General features: G+C 47.7%; 1 protein-coding gene across 1 annotated transcript; it reads left to right on the forward strand.

Annotated features, from left to right (window-relative positions):
* The first annotated feature begins 2821 nt into the window (after positions 1–2821).
* Positions 2822–5657, forward strand: LOC112876358 (peroxidase A2-like). The gene is made up of 3 exons (XM_025940451.1): positions 2822–3166; positions 3270–3461; positions 4804–5657. The coding sequence occupies exons 1-3, from the start codon at positions 2933–2935 to the stop codon at positions 5398–5400; spliced, it is 1023 nt and encodes a 340-aa protein (XP_025796236.1). The 5' UTR covers positions 2822–2932; the 3' UTR covers positions 5401–5657.
* Positions 5658–18717: the final 13060 nt, after the last annotated feature.

Consider the following 18717-nt stretch of genomic DNA (forward strand, 5'->3'; position numbering starts at 1 on the left):
GGGTCTTTCATGACACCCTTTGCACCCTGAACCCAGCGGCACCTCAAAACTGGCACCTTGAAATCTGAATAATTGATCTCCCATATATCCTCTATCTGCCCATAGTATGTTGTCTTCTCGTCGTTGGTGTCAATAGCATTTATACGCACACCGCTATTTTGGTATATGCTTTTCTTGTCTTGGGTAGTGGTATAGAATGTGTAACCATTTATATCATAAGCTTGGTAGGTAGGACTGTCAGGGAGCCTTTCATCGCCATCCTAGCAAGCTGTTTGTTGACTGGTGGAGATTCACATATGACCGCCATGCAGGTCTCGATCATTAACACCCTTCTCTCCATGCTAGTTCCAACAAAAGTAGTCATCCACGAATCCCTGGATGATGAGATGAGCGTGCACATGCATCGAACTTGAGAACTTTCTCCCATTTTCACAATCAATGCATGGACAACACATAGTAGACACGCGCCGATTCAACTTGTCTGCCTCTGTTGCGCTAACGAATGACTTTAGACCACTTAAGTACTCTTCACAAGTATGGTTCTTAAGATACATCCACCTTCGGTCCACCATTTGCATTATTAAATAAGAAACTTATCAATATCCAAGCAAAATGAATATAACTCATGACAATACTGAAATGGGCCTAAAATAGCATTTAGACCTCAAGTGGGCCTGGAATTGCATTTGAACCTCAAATGGGCCTAAAAAACTATAACGTGAACAAATGGGCCTAAAATTGCATTAGGACCTCAAATGGCCTAAAATTGCATTTGGACCTCAAATGGGCCTAAAAAAATAGAACATGAACAAATGGGTCTAAAATTGCATTTGAACCTCAAATGAGCCTAAAAAACTAGAACATGAACAAATGAGTCTAAAATTGCATTTGAACCTCAAATGGGCCTAAAAACTAGAACATGAACAAATGGGTCTACAATTGCATTTGGAGCTCAATTATGAAAAGAAAAGCCTCACCTTCTTAGCTTCAAGAGCACCTGCCGTGAGAGGAGCACGACGTGCAGATGAGTGAACCACGTAAGCTTCTGAGAGTAGTGTTGAGCTCAAGCATGGTGGCTGGCCAGCAGGCTTCAACACAAGCTCAACATGTTCATCAATTCCGAACACACACATCAAAATTGAATTAAGCGCGCGCACACAAGGAATTTCAAGCGTGACCGAGCTGGCTGTGTAGCTAGAGCCTTACCTTCTTGCATTGGTTGCCTGCGGTGGCGTAGGAGGAGGCATCTGCCTTCAGCGGCCCCGGACGAGGATGTCGACGTCGACGGCCCCGGCCGCGCGGGTGGTAGCAGAGCTCTTGCTGAGAGTGGACGGTGAGGAGCGAGAGGCGCGGGCAGGAGCGGAGCCTCGCCACGCCGGCAAGGAGCGAGGGCAGAGGTATGTGCCACCCGCCGGCCGGCCGGGCTCAGCACGCACGCGCGCCGTAGACGACAGCGAGGAGGAGCGAGGGGAGGAGGAGAGGAGGTGTGCCCACCGGCCGGTCGCAGCATGCACAAGCAGACAATGGCGAGGGCGAGGCGCGAGCGAGGAGCGTAGCTCGCCGCGCCAGTGGAGGAGGGCGCCGCCTGGGGAAAGCTGGTGAAGGAGAGCGAGGAATAGTACTGTAGAGTGTCCTGTAGAAGAGGTTATAGGAGATGCGCCCTTGTCAACCGCATCTCCTTTGAAACAACTATAGGAGATAAGGATTAACAAGCCGTGTCGACTTTACCTCACATGATATAGGAGACGCGGTTTTAGGATCCATGTCTCCTATTACAGGAGATATTGGAGACGCAGATTTTAAATGGAGACGCGGGTCCTAAAACAACGTCTCCTTTTAAGGGATAGATAGGAGACTCGTATCTCTAACCCGCATCTCTTAAATTTCTGGAGACGCGGCTTGTATACCTACATAGGAGATGCTGGTTGTCCTGCGGGGCTTATAGGAGACGCAGTTTGTTAACCCGCGTCTCCTATTTGTTATAGGAGACGCGGTTTATTTCCGCGTCTCCTATGAGTGTGTCTCCTTTGTTCATTTTTTACATAGTGGATGTCATGCAAGTTAAATCTCGAAAATATATCACGACTCTAAACTTCATATAGTGTGTATAGATAACGGTAAATGCTAAATAAATGACCACATTGCTTGCTTCCAAGCTAATCGTTTTATTCAATTCGGTAGTATAGTCATATAACAGCGAAGAGATCGAGTTGATGACAATTCTTGACGGTCATGCATGCTTAATTGTCTATCTCTTTGTCTATCTCTGTCAGTGCTGATATCTGTTAAGGTCAGTGGTGAATAGAGATGGAGATTGAATGATCAGGACATAATGACTAGCTTATGCATTATTTCATTTTATAGAAAATATATGAATTGGTATCAGGTTACACATGGAAAATGCTATATGACACTCGAGTGTTTTACCTCTCCCTCACATCCAAAATTTTCTCTTCCCATCTCTTCTCTACCTCCTGCAGGTTTTTATGTTCGGGTGTTTCGGGGTCCAATCACATAGTATAGAAACATGGCATTGTTTCTTGTTGCACGTCTCTGGTATACATAAGACATACACACTGGGTACTCACGGAGATAGTTAGCTTGAGAGATCTTGACCAGCGATCAGCATCCATGATTGGTCATTTAGTCAAGCTTTTTGGCGACCATGGTTGAAACACATCTTGGCATGAAAAGCAACTTAGGATTTTCTTCGTTTTCTCTTTATCAGAATCAACGCAATATGAGATTTAGAAAATCGTTCATTCAACCAATATATATATGTTGACTTGTTAACTAACAACCTCAATCATTCGAGCTACGTACAGTGATCACGTTTCAGCCTATAAATCAGGGACGACTGATGTGTGCCTCATCACCGTGCTCGTGCCATAGCTGACGATAGCTTGACATCCAAGTATATAGCTGCCTCGACATGGCTTCCTCCGCTTCTCCTCGTTCCGCCACCGCCACCGCCGTCGTGGCCGTTGTCGTGGCGGCCGCGCTGTGCCTCCACGGCGCGACGGCGCAGCTGTGCGAGGACTACTACGACGACACGTGCCCTGACGCATACGACATCGTGAAGCAGGTGCTCATCCAGGCGCACGAGTCTGACGTCCGCATCTACGCCAGCCTCATCCGCCTCCACTTCCACGACTGCTTCGTCCAGGTCTGAAACTGCATTCAGACTCAGTTCACGACGATTCATTGATGCTTCCATCCATCATGCACGACGATTCAGACAAATGGTGGCGGCCGTTTCTTGCTACTAGGGCTGCGACGCGTCGCTGCTGCTGGACACTGTCCCGGGCATGCAGTCGGAGAAGGAGTCGCCGCCCAACAACGGCTCGGCGCGCGGGTACGAGGTGGTGGACGCCGCCAAGGCGGCGCTGGAGGACGCCTGCCCCGGCGTCGTCTCCTGCGCCGACATCCTCGCCATCGCATCCGAGATCTCCGTCGAGCTGGTACGTAAACTTCATGGATCATTGACGTAACGGCAGGTGCGCCGTAGCTTTCAAGGAGGGGCATGCATCTTGATTTAACCGTCAACAACATGCTATAACTTCATTGACACCATTTAATGTGGACAAATGATTCGATGGATGGACATGTTTGTCGGTGAATGAAAGCTTGCATGCAAATGTCTTTTCGTGAATATATACGGATATTCAGTTCACTAATTTACACATGTTATTGCAACTCCCAGATGCCAGAAGGGATTTGATTGTCATTAAATAATTAAGATGCTATTCCCTCCATCTTAAATTAAATCATCCCTCCAGACCCTTTACTTAGGCTAATCACAATGGAGGTTTCATGGTGAGTTTCATACCGTTAATTATCATGACACATCAGCATTTTTGATGATGTGACACTGATTTAATGAGCAAAGAGAATGAACCCGTTTCATCCCCACGGCACTCTACTAACTCGTTTCCAAGACGCTGGAAATGGCGTGAAACGACCACTGTGACCGCCGTTATTTCATAGAGGATCCCGTGCGCATTTAATTACACTTAATTACACTGCTTAATTACACTGGTTACAAATATACATGCCACACTAGATAAACTAGCATTTAATTATACTGGTTAGCTTTTAAAATAGTGAAATGAAACTCTTCATCGGGGCATAGGGGTACAGTGTTTCATTCATACCCCAAAACTGATATGGTATTCTTGGAAGTAGGGATACGAAACACCTATTGGATTAGCCTTAGGCGCCACCAGTGGAAGACCGCGTACCAAGATGAATGGGTGGGAGGGTGCGCTATATTAATTCCAGCACCGGGTGCCTCATTCGCGTGTGTGGTGATTGGCTCAGCTTCCGAATATAAATGCATGCATGCATGCTAGAGCAACACCAGTATATTTGGATCAAATAGTCCTTAGCGGTTGGCCCCATTCACAGTAGACTATAGCTATTAATTGCAAAGTCCATGCTTTGTTTTTCTTTTTTTCTCCTTTGGATTTGCAACTGTGTAATCTTTGTAAATATTTTTTTCTTTCTATTTATATATATATCTATATAAAGGTAGGACACTCCCTGCCGATTCCCTAAAAAAATTTGGGGTACTCACGCTCCGTGAAACATTCCAACGATGGCCATTATTAATTTTGTTTTACCGCATATATGCAAAAGCATGCCTACTGTGTATAGGCTAATCAATTTGGGGAACATTCTACTGTACACAATAATAATAGGAAAGTAGATATGATGTCACAAGCATGCACCGTTGGATGGTTGATTGCTTGCTAGATCGATTTAGTTTATAGCTAATAATGCTCGTCCGCGTATACCATGCAGTCAGGAGGCCCCAGCTGGGGTGTGCTGCTGGGGAGGCTGGACGGCAAAACGTCAGACTTCAACGGCTCCCTCGACCTGCCGGCGCCCTTCGAGAATCTCACCGAGCTCCAGAGAAAGTTCAAGGACGTCGGCCTTAACGACGTCGACCTCGTCGCCCTCTCAGGTGCACACACGTTCGGCAGGGTGCAATGCCAGAACGTCGCCGCCGGCATGGCCGACCGGCTCTACAACTTCAGCGGCACCAACATGCCTGACCCGACCCTGGACTCGGCCTACCGGGCGTTCCTGTCCCGGAGGTGCCCGAAGAACGTCAACGGCGAGGTCCTGAATGACCTGGACCCGACGACGCCGGACACCTTCGACAACCACTACTACACCAACATCGAGGTCAACCGGGGCTTCCTCATCTCCGACCAGGAGCTCAAGTCGTCGCCCCAGGCGCAGGGCACCACGGCGCCCATCGTCGACCGGTTCGCCGGCAGCCAGGACGCCTTCTTCGCGAGCTTCGCGCAGTCCATGATCAACATGGGGAACATCAGGCCGGTCACGGATCCGTCACAGGGAGAGGTCCGTACCAACTGCAGGAGGGTCAACTGAAACTGATCAAAGGAGGAGAGAAAATGTGAGTTTTTATAATTGATTGAAAACAAGGGCTTCTGGCCAGTTCCTCGAGTGTGCAGTTTACATATATGTCTTGAGGGCGGGGAGTTGTGCTCAGCTCGTGTATGTTCCCATCGTGCTCGATCCTGTCACCAAGTCCCGGGTGGTGTGTCTGCCTGGGAGCACTCCGGACTTCCAAGATGATTGTAATTCGCCTCATGATGAATAATGCTCTCAAAAAAGTATGAAATAAAGTGGAACATAACTTTGCTTCTATAAATAAAAATATCTACATTACACTTGGGTGCATTCTCCCAGGCCCGACCGACGCGCCTATCCCGAGCCACCCCCCTGCCCCCCGAACCGCCCCCCCTCCCCACTTTCCATTTTTCTGAAATCGTTCTTTCACTTGCTGTCGGTTTCACCTCCGCCGCATCGCCTCGAGGATCCGCTTGTTCGCCCGCGCGGAACTACCGCCGAGTCGTCTCGTGGGGGGAGCTCCCGTGCGCTTCTAATTCGGTCGTTGGGCGGAGCAAGCATCGCCGCAAGGATCCGGGCGTGCATACTCACCGGTCCGTCCGTGCCCAATTACCACCAAGCATCGCGTGGCACTCCCCCTCCACTGCTGATTTTTGGTTACCGCCGGTTCAAGCACGAGCGAAGCAAGCGGGAGCATGGAGCAACCACCGCTCTACATTTTGGAGCGCACCCCGCCGTCTCGCACACCTGGGCCTTCGATTAACCGCGAGGTAAGTCATCTTTGATCTTGCCGCCACCCTTTCCCCCCACCCTCCCCCCCACCTCGCTCAATCCCACCCCGCGCGCACACCTAGGGTTTCGCTGATGCAAATTCGCTCCCCCATGGCATTTAGTTTTGCAGGTGCATCTCTAGTGTTTTGGTTCAATATTTTCATGCAAAATGTGGGCAATGTTGAATGTTGCCTAGTGATCTCGTGGGCTCGTTGTTTTTTCGATAATGTTGTAGTATGACATTCGGCTATCGTCATGTAGTAATCGTGTTATTGTAGATTTTTGCAATTGGTTTTGTAGTAGGTTGCAATTCGCTTCATGTCGTGGTTACAGTTACGGTTTAGAAAGTTTTGGGACACTCACTTGTTTGACCGCAATTGACACCATTCCCAGATTGCAATTGTCCTGCACCTCGTTTGCAAATGGGCTTGACCCCATGTTATGGTGTGGGTTTTTTTTTGTGTAATGTTGTAGTACCATATTGGGTGTCCTTTTTTATGCAGTAATCATATTAATGTAAACCTTGCATTTTGTTTTTGCTCCATGTTTGCAATTCGCTTCTTGTTTTGATTGCCAGTCTCACTGTTCCTATGTTTGCAATTGGTCTGCACCATCTGTTGCAATTTTTGGCTTGCCCCCATGTTTATGTTGTGGATTTTTCTGTTAAGCATTTCGTTTTCTAGGAGTAGCAACCAATATGTAGCCATGTTTGCAATTGGCCTCACCATTTTGTGAGTTATGGTGGTTTTTCTGGTCTGTCCACCCCTTTTTTTAACATGTGTTTTTGCATCTGCCAGTTATGCTATTTTTTTTATATGCAGCGTTCCCCCAAAATGATGTTGAAGAATAGGAGGAAGGTACTGAGGCTCAAATCTCCTGCCCCACCCAATAGAGGAAATCAGGATAGTGATGAAGAAGATCCAGATTTTTCGCCAGCTTCAGATGATGAGATTGGTGATGCAGCAAAGGCAGGGCAGAGATGCAATAGGAAGAGGCACCGCAACCAGATGCGCGGTCACAGAAGCTGCGCCACAGCCCCTCCCCCTACCCCTGCTGCTAGTGCTAGCGTGCCACTTGACCCGAAGAGGAGGCCTGTTTCCATTCGATGCTCTCCTTCCAAATTTACAGATATTTTCAAAGCTCTTGATGAAAATCTCAAAGCTCAAGTACGTGCGAAGAATTTTGGGGGACTGCTGCTCTTTAAGCCACAATCTTTGGATAGGCAATTGCTTAGTTGGCTTATGCGGAAGCTTAACCCAGAAACAATGAAACTAGAGATTGGTGGTGGTAAAGAAATAGCAATCACCAAGCACGGCGTCTGGTGTGTCTTCCAGATCCCAAATGCCGGCAGTGACCCACCTCTGCTGAAGGATGACGAAGCTCGTGTGAAGCGGAGGGAGTTGGGAGTGCAAATATGTGGCAGCGCGTTCAACCCAAATATTGGTATCAAGGTTTCAGATATTGAGAATGGATTCAAGAACAGGACGCTCACTGGAGATTTGGGGCTCAAGGCATTCTTCATGTGCGCATTCCAGTCGCTGCTGTTCTCCAACACAGACTCTTACATCAGGCTTGAGGATGTAAGATTCACTGAAGATTTCTAGAATATCGGCAACAGGAACTGGTGCAAAGCTGTGGTAGACAATCTCAACAAAGCTGCTCGTCTGCACAAAAAGGATTTCGCGGAGAAAGGCATCAATGCACCGATCACAAGCTGCGGAATCTTCTTAATGGTTTAGCTTTTTTTTGCCCCTATTTTACCAGTGCCATTTTTTTCATCTCATGCACTTCTTTTTTATTTCTTTTTTGTTTGCAACTGTGCTATATTCACATTGTTATAGTTTTTGTTGCAATTTGTCTTAGATTTATTTTCATTTTGTAATCAGAGCTCAACCAATAGTAGTAATTTGTTCCATATTGTTGTTTTTGCAATCGGCTCACTGCTACAGTTTGCAAATCTGGTCTACTTTGATTTATTTTTTAACCATATCTAAACATACATTCCTAATATGTTTCATTTTTGTTGCAACTGGTTCTAGTTCCTTTGTTGTAACTGGCTTATCTCACTGTTTGCAACTGGTTTTAGTTTCTTTTCATATACCTTGTTGTTTTGTAATGTTGGCAATCTATTTTTTTAATGTTTGTGTTGTAACTGACATAATGTACCAGTTGCAATTACATATAGCCTATGCAACTCCTTTTTTTTGCCCCACAAGGTATATGATGATTTTATTTATATGCAGATGCTATATGTTGATAACCTGCAGCATGGTTTAGACACAAACCTATTCTCGCTGCCCCGATGTGCTTTCTTGGACATGAAGACCATTGACGAGATATCTACGATAGATCGTAGGCGAGATTCCTGTAGTGGGACTATTGAGTTTGGTAACCTCAGGGTAAGACCCTCACAAGCGCACACACCCTCTTTTTTTTACAGCCCCCTACCCTGATCCCCTTATTCTTTTTTCATTTTTTAAGTGCCCCTCTATTTGTGTGGCAACTGCAGTGCAGCCCAAGATGCAACCATGCAGTTATATCAGTTGCAATTTTTTGTCTTTCCTATTTTTTTCATGTGCCTAACTTTTCTTATTTGTTAAAAAAATTGTTTTCCTATTTTTTCATGTGCCTAACTTTTCTTATTTGTTAAAAAAATTGTTTTCCTATTATTGGCAGCTGAGGAGTATTAGTGACACCTACTACAGCCTCCGTGCCATTGCCGCAGCGGCAGCCGCAGCCTGCACAGCAGCCCCCGCCCCTCAAGTTGATCACGGGAGATCCGTTGCTGCCGGTACTTCAGCTCATGCGGTCATGCTGCCATCAATTTGCAGCCGCCATCTATTTATTGCTACCCCAGTTTTGGCGCTTCCTTTTGGTCAGAGCATTGCTGATGTAGTTGGAAGAAGCAAGAAGCCAGAGGCGCAGAGGATCTTGAAGGCTTTTGATGACAGCACCAGTGAGGCCCAGACCTTCATGGCAAAGGCTGTTGAGTATACAAGCAGGGCACAAGAGCTCATGGCAAAAGCCCACCATGAGTGCTTCATCGCCATGCAGAAGCTGCTTGTTGATGCTCGGGCTGACAAGATTGCTGTCAATGAAGCTAGGAGGAGGTCTAGGGTGAGGAATGATGATTCATCAAGAGCGCATACTTCACATGCAGCTGGCACTACCCAACTGTTGATCTAGATCAATCCCCAGCAGCAAGTGATTCAGAAACAGCTGAACGAGAGTTTGCAGCCCCTTCTCCAATTGAAGTTTCACGATCGGAAGACCATGAGGATAGCAACAACAGCCGCCAATCCACCCCATCGCCTAGCCACAGCAATGCTGATGCCTAGGAAACAGGCACTTCAGCAAACAGTGTGCCGCCCACCCCATATGCATTGCGCGACTCTTCTCAGGGTGTAGATTCTATTTGCACCTTGTTACAAACCTCATCGATTGTCGATTACTTCACTGACTAGATGCAGGTAATGCAGCAGTTATTTTCTTTGGCCTTTTGTTTGCAATTTGTGTTGTAGTAATTCACACAAGGACAATGCGCAATTCATTTGGCCTTTTGTTTGCAACTTGTGTTGTACAGAATAAAACAACCGAGATGGAAGATTAGACCCAGAGCAAGGAGGGAGATGGAGATGCACTTCGGGACACACCCAAGTCAGGGACAGCCCCAAGAGCAGGCACATCAGATGTAAGCTATTTTCTCTCTGTAGTTTTTATAATTTTTTTCACTCTCTTTGCAATTCATAACCTTTTTTTTTGTTGGAATTTTTTGTACCCAGGACACACCTGTTGACTTAATTCACCCCACTTCTGGTGCCATTGGCCACACCGACATACCCGCAAGAACTTCTGATGTAAGTTATTTTTTTTCCTCTATCCCTCTGTTTTCTGTTTTCTAGTTTTTTTCATGTGCATTCTTTTTTGCTGGTTAGCACTAGTATTTTTACTCTCTCACATTTCTTTATCGTTTACATGTTGCAACTAAACTCACTTACATTATGCAATTTTAACCATATTGTTCCAGTAATTTGTTCTATATTGTCGTTTTTGCAATTGGCTCACTGCTGCAGTTTGCAAATCTGGTCTGATTTGATTTATTTTTTAACCATATCTAAACATACATTCCTAATATGTTTCATTTTTGTTTCAATTGGTTTTAGTTTCTTTGTTGTAACTAGCCTATCTCACTGTTTCCAACAGGTTTTAGCTTCTTTTCATATACTCTGTTGTTTTGTAATGTTGGCAATCTATTTTTTTGTAATATTTGTGTTGTAACTGACATAATGTACCAGCTGCAATTACATATAGCCTATGCAACTCCTTTTTTACTGCAGCAATTATGCATTATGCAATTTTACTGCAGCAAATGGTTGCAACCCATATACATTTTGAAGAACACATCCAGGAACAAGCTGTGAAGATCAAGTACCACTTACTTACATCAGAAGGAGTATGCGCATGACCAGGTCTTCCTCGGTTTTGGAAACAGAAGCAGCTAAACAGCTTGATGTTGCTGCGGAAAAGTGTGACCAACAGCTGGAAGTGGCGGGAAAGAATGCCGAGGCTATCAAGAAGGTTGCTGCTGGTAAGTAGAAACAGTCAAAAGCAAAGGCAGTTGGCAAGAACAAGAGGGCAAAGACCCAGCTCACTAAAGATGAGCAAGCGCGGCGTGATGAACATGCGAAACGGTTGATGCAGCTGCGTGAGCTTGCCGATGAAGAAATTTCTAAGCTAAAGAGCAGTATCCCCAGCGAGGCAGGCCCCAGCACATCTGCATGTGATCCAAACTTCCCAGAGGATCCAATTGATGACATCAACGCCCAGTCCCCACCTGTTCGGTTGTCCCAAGAGGAACGTGAACAAGGTGTCGGTGTTTAACCGGTTGCCCACCAAGGGATATGCCCAAGGTGGTAAGTTTTGGGTGAGGAGACGCCGAGATCAGAAACTCAAAGGTGCAAGGAACACAAAAACTTAGACAGGTTCAGGCCGCAAAGCGCGTAATACCCTACGTCCTGTATGATGGTTTGTATTGCCTTAGGTGTAGAATGATCTAGAGATCATTCTTTGAAAGGGGTCTCTGTCCTCCCTTATATATCCGAGAGGCCAGGGTTACAAAGATACTAACCAACTCCAGCTAAGGAATCATACCAGAACATGTCTCGAGTAGATTCCTTCTGTATCGGTTAGCTCTATCTCCTACTTTAACGGGATAAATAAGAGATAAACGAGATAAATAAGAGATAAGACGGACTTAATCTCTTAAACCTCTTTAAACTACGTTATGTACACAGTCCCGTGGCCCCGGGTCTGACAAGCCCCCGAGCTCTTCGTAGCTGAGTACTGCAGGCTTATCGAGTACTTTCGAAGTAGTCTTCGACTTCTTTCAAAGCTTCATCTTGAAGTCCTTCTTCGAGTACTTACTTGGCTGCATCGAAGCTATGAGGTGCTCATGCCCCGAATTTTGTTTCTGATATGGTGTGCGATTGAAAAATCGCAGTCCATATGGAGTAGCCCCCGAGCCTTAGGTTGAATCGGAGAATCAGGCTGAGGGTCGCATTAGTCTGAAATCCTCCTTACCTTTCAAATAAATTTGAAAAATAAGTAGTCGATGCCACGTACCCCGCAGCCCCCGGGCCTTGAATCCAAATCCTTCAAAATTGGAGATAAGGATCCAAAAAACCGTGGCATGCAGGCTAGAAATATTGACATGGTAAATTATCAATGTGATGCTACAAATGATGGAAGTTAGATCACGGATTCGAAAAACCCCTTTTTTCGGGACAGCTGACCCTGAAAAAATGATTAATCAAATATTTAATCCAAACAGTCCACCAAATGACCCCTCATCTTCAGAATATTCCCTGAAACGACTCTTGACCTTCGCAACAGTAGAATTTACCCCAACCGCTGGTTATTTAACCCCGCGGTAACTGCCAAGTAAAGACTGTGCTTCCAATCTGCAAATTGCCAAGGGCCTCAAAAAATCCCCAAATTGAGCCATACGCCCGTTGCCATCCTCCCGGCGAAATCCTCCCACCCCGATCTCCCCGCCCCTCTCCCTACAGCCCCCGAGCAACTCGTGGCGAGCGAATCCAGAGATGGCGCCCAAGAAATCGGAAGCAGAAGGGAAGAAAAAAGAGGCGCAGCCACCGACCGGGGAGTGGACATACAGTAAGTGTTCCCTCCATGATCTTAATAGGCTAGTTTCCGAGGGGTTGCTGCAAGACAAGAATCTTGTCAACTGGCGCCCCTCTTTCCGTGAACCTTTCCCTATGGAAAATGTTGATGAAATCGTCACATTTTACCATTTTGTCGAACGGGGATTGGCCCTCCCCTCTTGTTCTTTCTTCCGTGGCCTTCTATATTATTACGGGCTTGAGCTCCATCACCTCAACCTGAACTCCATCTGCCACATTTCGATTTTGATCTATTTCTGCGAAGCTTTCCTCAGAATCGAACCCCACTGGGATCTTTTCCGCTTCCCCTTCCGCGTCAAACCGCAGCCCACCTCGAAAAACCTTTCCGTTGCAGGGGGCGCCGGCATCCAACTGCGTCAGCAGGCCGGCGATAAATATCTATCATACAAATTCCCCTCCAACCTTCCTGGGTAGAAAAATCACTGGTTCTATATCGAGAACCATGCCCCCCAACTCCCAGCAAAATCAAACAATCCACCTGTAGTGAGGCCGGAGTGGAATCTTGAACTTTCCAGGGGGGATATGGATCAAGTCGAGGAGCTGCTAGACATCATAGAGGCGCAGAAGATGATGGGAGTGACCGGTGCATCCGTCATGTTCTCATTTTTCAAACGTTGAGTCCAACCGATCCAACAACGCCACCGACATGGATTCGAGTACACAGGCTCTGAAGATCCTTCTCGCATGTGCGCAGAGGAACTACCAGACGAAGCCGCACTCCTCCAAGTCCAGCGGCTATTACTGGACATGGATGCCGTGCTTTACGTGCCTGAGTTGTTCTCCGCGAGAAATCGGCCCAAACCGGTGGGTATTCGACTACTTTTTGTTGAAGACGAACTCTGTTCTGCCGCTGCTAACTGAAAACCTTCTGCAGGGACACAAAGAACTGTACCGCAGCTACCCGCCGCGACCCGACATCCCCCAGCCGGACCACCTCCTCCCCAGCGCTGCTGTCGAAGCAAAGAGGACTCGCATAGCCCAGGCTCTGCATAGCAGCGACTCCACAGAGGACGAGAGCCCCCTGGTGGAGAAAGAAGCCGAAGGAGAGGCGAGAAGGGACAACTCCTCTAGGCCAACCGTGGAGTTGACCGAAGCTCTACCTTTGGTACCGCAGGGTCGTCGGTTGGTGCGGAAGCGGAAAGCTGAAGCAATCGAATCTTCCCGGTATTGATTTGGTGCTTTGGTGAATTGCTGAACATCGATATTGTTGTGCGCTGACAGTGTCCTTTTTGTAGTCCTTCCACCTCTTCACCCAGGACCGAGCCCGAAGAGGTGGGAGCAGCCCCATCAGCCGCCGCAGCCGTCACCGTCGCCGTGGCGGGGACCGCGCCACTGGCTGGTGAAACCCCGCCGCCGGCAACGAAAATGCCACGACAGGCCTTGCGGGTGAAAAGGGCCATCAAAAAGAAGTCTACACTGTAAGTTTGCATCTGGTTGCACAATAAATGTTCTGATTGTTCAACTTGTATGATGACTGACTCGGCTTCATTAGGGCTGCAAGCGCCACGGACCTCCAGCTGAAACCGGCCACGACTTCCCCAGCCCCCGGGTCATCGACCCGAGAAGAGTCTACGAGCGCGGGGCCAGTCACAGCTGCGCCAGCCCCTGAGCCATCAGCCCCCGAAGGGACGACGCCCGCGGAGCTAGCCCCCGAGATGGACGCGACGCTGCCCGACTTGCCGCCTCCCGAGCTCCAACAAGTCGAAACTGAAGCTGGTGGCGAGGAGCAAGTCGAGGCTCCTGATGCCGCTCCTACAGAAGGCACAGGTAAGCATCTGACCGCCCCCGGCTAGCTGCCGAGATCCAAGCGCTATATGCTAAAAACACTCTGTGTTTGCAGGTGCTCAGCAGTCACCGCCCGAAGAAGCTACGGGAACCTCAAGGAGACCCGTTGAGCTGCTCCTGACCAGGTCCGGGTATCGGGATGTCATTGCCACCGACCTGGTGGATGATCCGTTGCTGACGGACAACAACATAGAGAACTTCAAGAAGGCGTGTGACTTTGCCATGGTAAGACCTGAGTACTTTCCTGCTGGTAAACACTATCGAGTTGCTTATCTGAATTTCCCTCCTTATGCAGAATGTGATCACCCACTCCCGGAAAAAATCAGAAAAGCTGAAAACCATCATGAGTGATCACCAAGAGCTCGCTGCCCTGGAAAGGCGCATCGCCGACGACAAAACAAAGATCTGCTCCCTCGAGAAGGCGAATTCCGAACTCCGAGAACAACTCAAGGTGCAGGGGAAAGCGCACCAAGAGCGGCACAGAGAGCAGGAAAAAGCGCACCAGGAGCAGCTCAAAGACCAGAGGAAGGCGCACCAAGGTAAGCCATTGCTTCCCTCTTGTACTTGCATTTATCAATTTGTCCTGGATTCTGAAAAAGCTCTTCACCACAGAACTTAGGAAAATGTTAATATATAAAGAAGAGCTGCTTACTGATGTGAAGAACCTGCTGTATCGGTGTACAGATGATGTCGAGAGGTTGCAGAAGGTGATTGGCGACACTGAACGACAATTCGTCGACTGCCTTCAGCAAATCAAGGTGCTGGGCGAGAAGGACGAGCAGCGGCAGAAGGAGCTGGAAGACCTCAGGGGGGCCACCCGGGGGCTGGTGGACATGGTGGATCCCCCAGAAGAAGGCAAAGCGAGCCCGCGGCCCCTGCTAGAGCGACTCCGTGAAGCCTCGAAGAAAGTGCTCAAATTCCTCACAGAGGCTCCGGTCGCGTGCGTCAGCAACGCCCTTGCCATTGTGAAGTCTTTTTTGCCGGATGCACGACTAGAGATATTTGCTCAGGGCATGGCTGCGGAGTGCACCGAGGATCAATTCGACCGATACCTCCAAGAAGCCCAACCTGTATCAGAACAAATAGTTCAAAGTGTACTGCAGGATTAGGGTGTAAGAGACAAGTACTCATTCCCCTGTATATATATTGTATTTAATGTCTCTACTTGTGTGTGTGCCTTGGCTAAATTGGAATCCAGGCTGAAAGGCTAAGTAGTAGACACTACCCCGGGTGCAGCGACCCTGAAGGTAGCCATAACTCCAAGTAGGAACTCATCTAACAAGTTAGCCACAACCCATTCAAGCGGGTCTAAACTGTTAGGAAAGAGCGCGAGCACCGTCGTGAGATTGCCGTGCGTAAGGCAGAAAAACAAAACTACTCCGAGTGCATCGACTCTGGATGTAGTCGAGGTCGCTCCTCATATGAGCGCGCTCCACGAATTAGGTAGGAACCGAATAAGCGGATCAAACTCGTTGGGAGCAAACGCGGGCATCGCCGCGGGTCTGCCATGGGTAAGGCAAAAAATGAAACTACCCTGAGTGCAACGACTCAGGATGTAGTCGAAGTAGCTCTTCATGCGAGCCCATCCAACAAACTGGGTATAAACCAGTCGAACGGATCGATTTTGTTGGGATAAATGTAGTAGTGAATGACCATTCAAGGCCGTGGCAGAAGTCGATTTGTAGAAGGTAAGAATGGAGCCGAGGCTTCCGTCAAAACATGATGTCGATAGAATATGAACGTGGCTGTAGCCTCCGTAAAGTTCATGACAAGAAGTTGATTTATATTGCACGTGGCCGTAGCCTCCGTATGTTCACGAAGAGATTTACAACCCGAATCTTGTGGCATATGGCCTCCAAATTGATTCGAGGAAAAAGACCGCCTAGGCACTCGGAGATTCAGCTATCCCCGGACATCTTCTCATGGGTAGAACCTGCGCAGGTTCTGAATGTTCCAAGAGTTCGGGACATCTTGACCATCAGGATATTCTAGTCGATATGACCCTGGTCTTATAACCTGCTTGACGACGAACGGACCCTCCCACCTTGAGTTGAGCTTGTGTAGGCCGGACTCATCTTGGATGCGACGTAGGACCAAGTCGCCTATGCTGAATGACCGATCCTTGACGTTGCGATCGTGATATCGCTGAATCCCCTGCAGGTATCGGACTGACTGAACAAGAGCGGTGCAACGAGCCTCTTCGACAGAATCAAGCTCTAAGTGCCTCGCCTCATCCGCCTCGCCTTCATTGTACATTTCAACCCTTGGGGACCTCCACATGATGTCGGCCGGTAATATGGCTTCAGATCCATACATGAGAAAGAAAGGCGTTTGTCCTGTGGCTTTGGACGACTGAGTCTGAAGCCTCCAGACGACATGTGGCAGCTCATGTATCCATTTGCCTCCCTTCTTGCTATTTTCATCATAGAGTCTCTTCTTGAGGCCATCGATTATCATGCCGTTCGCTCTTTCGACTTGTCCATTGGCCCTTGGGTGTGCAACAGAAACATATTTAATCTCGATGCATGCATGGTGCGCAACAGAAACATATTTAATCTCGATGCATGCATTCTCACAGAACTCCCAGAACTGGTTGGCCGTGAAATTTGGTCCCAAGTCCGAGATGATGGTATTCGGGGAGCAGAAACGGTGCAAGATATCAGAGATGAAGTCAACAACCCGATCTGGTGTGAGCTTAGCTATCGGTTTGTACTTGATCCACTTGGTAAACTTGTCGATAGCCACTAACACAGGGTGAAACCGCCTGGCGCCGTTGTGAAGGGCCCAATCATATCAAGGCTCCAACAAGCAAAGGGTCAGGATGGCGGCATGGTGATGAGGCTGTGGCTGGAACATGAGACTGCTTGCCGAAGAATTGATGTTTTGGCACGTGCGCACGAGATCCTCCGTATCGGATACTGCAGTGGGCCACCAAAAACCGGTCCTGTATGCTTTCCCCACCAGTGTTCTCGAAGCTGCGTGGTTGCCGCAGACACCCTCGTGGATCTCCCGCAATATGTCGTAGCCATCTTCCTTTGTGACGCACTTCATGAGAACACCTGAACGGGCACCACGCCGGTAGAGCTTGTTGTCGACTAGGACAAAACCTTTGCTTCTGCGCATGACGCGTGCCGCCTCTGCGCTCCTGGCGTCAATTCCTGCTGCTAGCCTTTGATCTCGGATGAAGTCGATAAAAGCCTCTCGCCAGTCCTCCCCCAGCACCATAACCTCTCGATCGGGTTGTTGGGGACCCGCATCGATGGTTACCTGCGGAGAGAACTTGATGGATGGCTGATTGAGCTCCTGAACAAAGACTCCCGGTGGAACCTGAGCACGAGTTGACCCCAGCTTGGACAAAGTATCTGCACCAACGTTGTACTCCCTAGCACATGATGAACCTCCAAGCCGGAAAATTTGTTTTCCAACTTGCGTACTTCCTGCACATAGGCGTCCATCGTCTCCTTGTTGCAGTCCCACTCTTTATTGACTTGCTGAACAACAAGAAGAGAATCGCCATAGACAAGTAGTCGTTTGATCCCTAGTGATATCTGTGACAGTTTATGTACTTATAAGCTAGGCACATTATTTATTAGTGTGAAGTATGTGATTGTTAGTGTAAAGCTTGTGTATGTTTATGTGAAGCTTTTGAAAATTTAAAGTGCAAGTAAAAGGGGTATTTTTGTAATTAGGGAAAAACTAGGGTTGTTTTTGCAAAATGTAATGGGATAGGAGTTAACTTCAAAATAAGTGAAGGGTAGTTTTGCAAATATATTTTTCTTACTTTATCCCCTGTAAAAAAATATATACTTATCCAAAAGTTGCATTAGAAATGTATGTGTTGAAGTGTGTAAAAATTTTGGGTAAAGTCGTGAAAATAAGGGTATTTATGTAATTTTATAAAAGTACAAGTCCTTTTATGCAAGTAGTTGATTTACAAAAGTAACTCTCAAAGTTACTCAGGGCTAAAGTGTAAAAGGTGCAAGTCCTCATGACATGTCTATCCAATCATTATGACGTGTCTATCCCGTCATCATGACGTGTCATAAATACTTGCATTTAGGTCCTAAATATTATGAAGTTACACTCTTTAGGACAAAAGTAATTCAAATCCAACCTTTATTCAAAATTTAACGTGTAAAGATATAAGCTTTGAGTTTTTTTGAACTTGAGCCCTAAAGCAATGTTGTAGAGTTTGAAAAACTCTCCAACTTTCGTTTTGGGCATTTCTTCATTAGGGTTTTAGATTAATGTGAAATTTTACTTTACCAAGAGATCCCTGCAATTTTCTAAATTTACGCACAAGTCCTTGGGTAATCCCTTTTCTCCTTCTCCTCTATTTTTCCTCCTACGAGCGTCTCTTCCCCCCCCCCCGGCGGCTCTTCTTCTGGGGGCTTCCCTTGCCTCCCTCCCTCTGCTGCTTCGAGTCGGGCGGCGCCGAGCTGGGGCGAGCGGCTGGCAGCGCAGGCGCGGCGTGAGCAGGTGCAGGCGCAGGCGCGCGGGCGGCTCGCGGCGCGGGCGCGTGGGCGGGCGCAGCTTCAGGCGGCGGGGGAGTTGCGGCTCGTGCGGTGTGAGCAGCGGC

The sequence above is a fragment of the Panicum hallii genome, chromosome 9, assembly GCF_002211085.1.
Source record: "Panicum hallii strain FIL2 chromosome 9, PHallii_v3.1, whole genome shotgun sequence".
Taxonomy (NCBI): domain Eukaryota; kingdom Viridiplantae; phylum Streptophyta; class Magnoliopsida; order Poales; family Poaceae; genus Panicum; species Panicum hallii.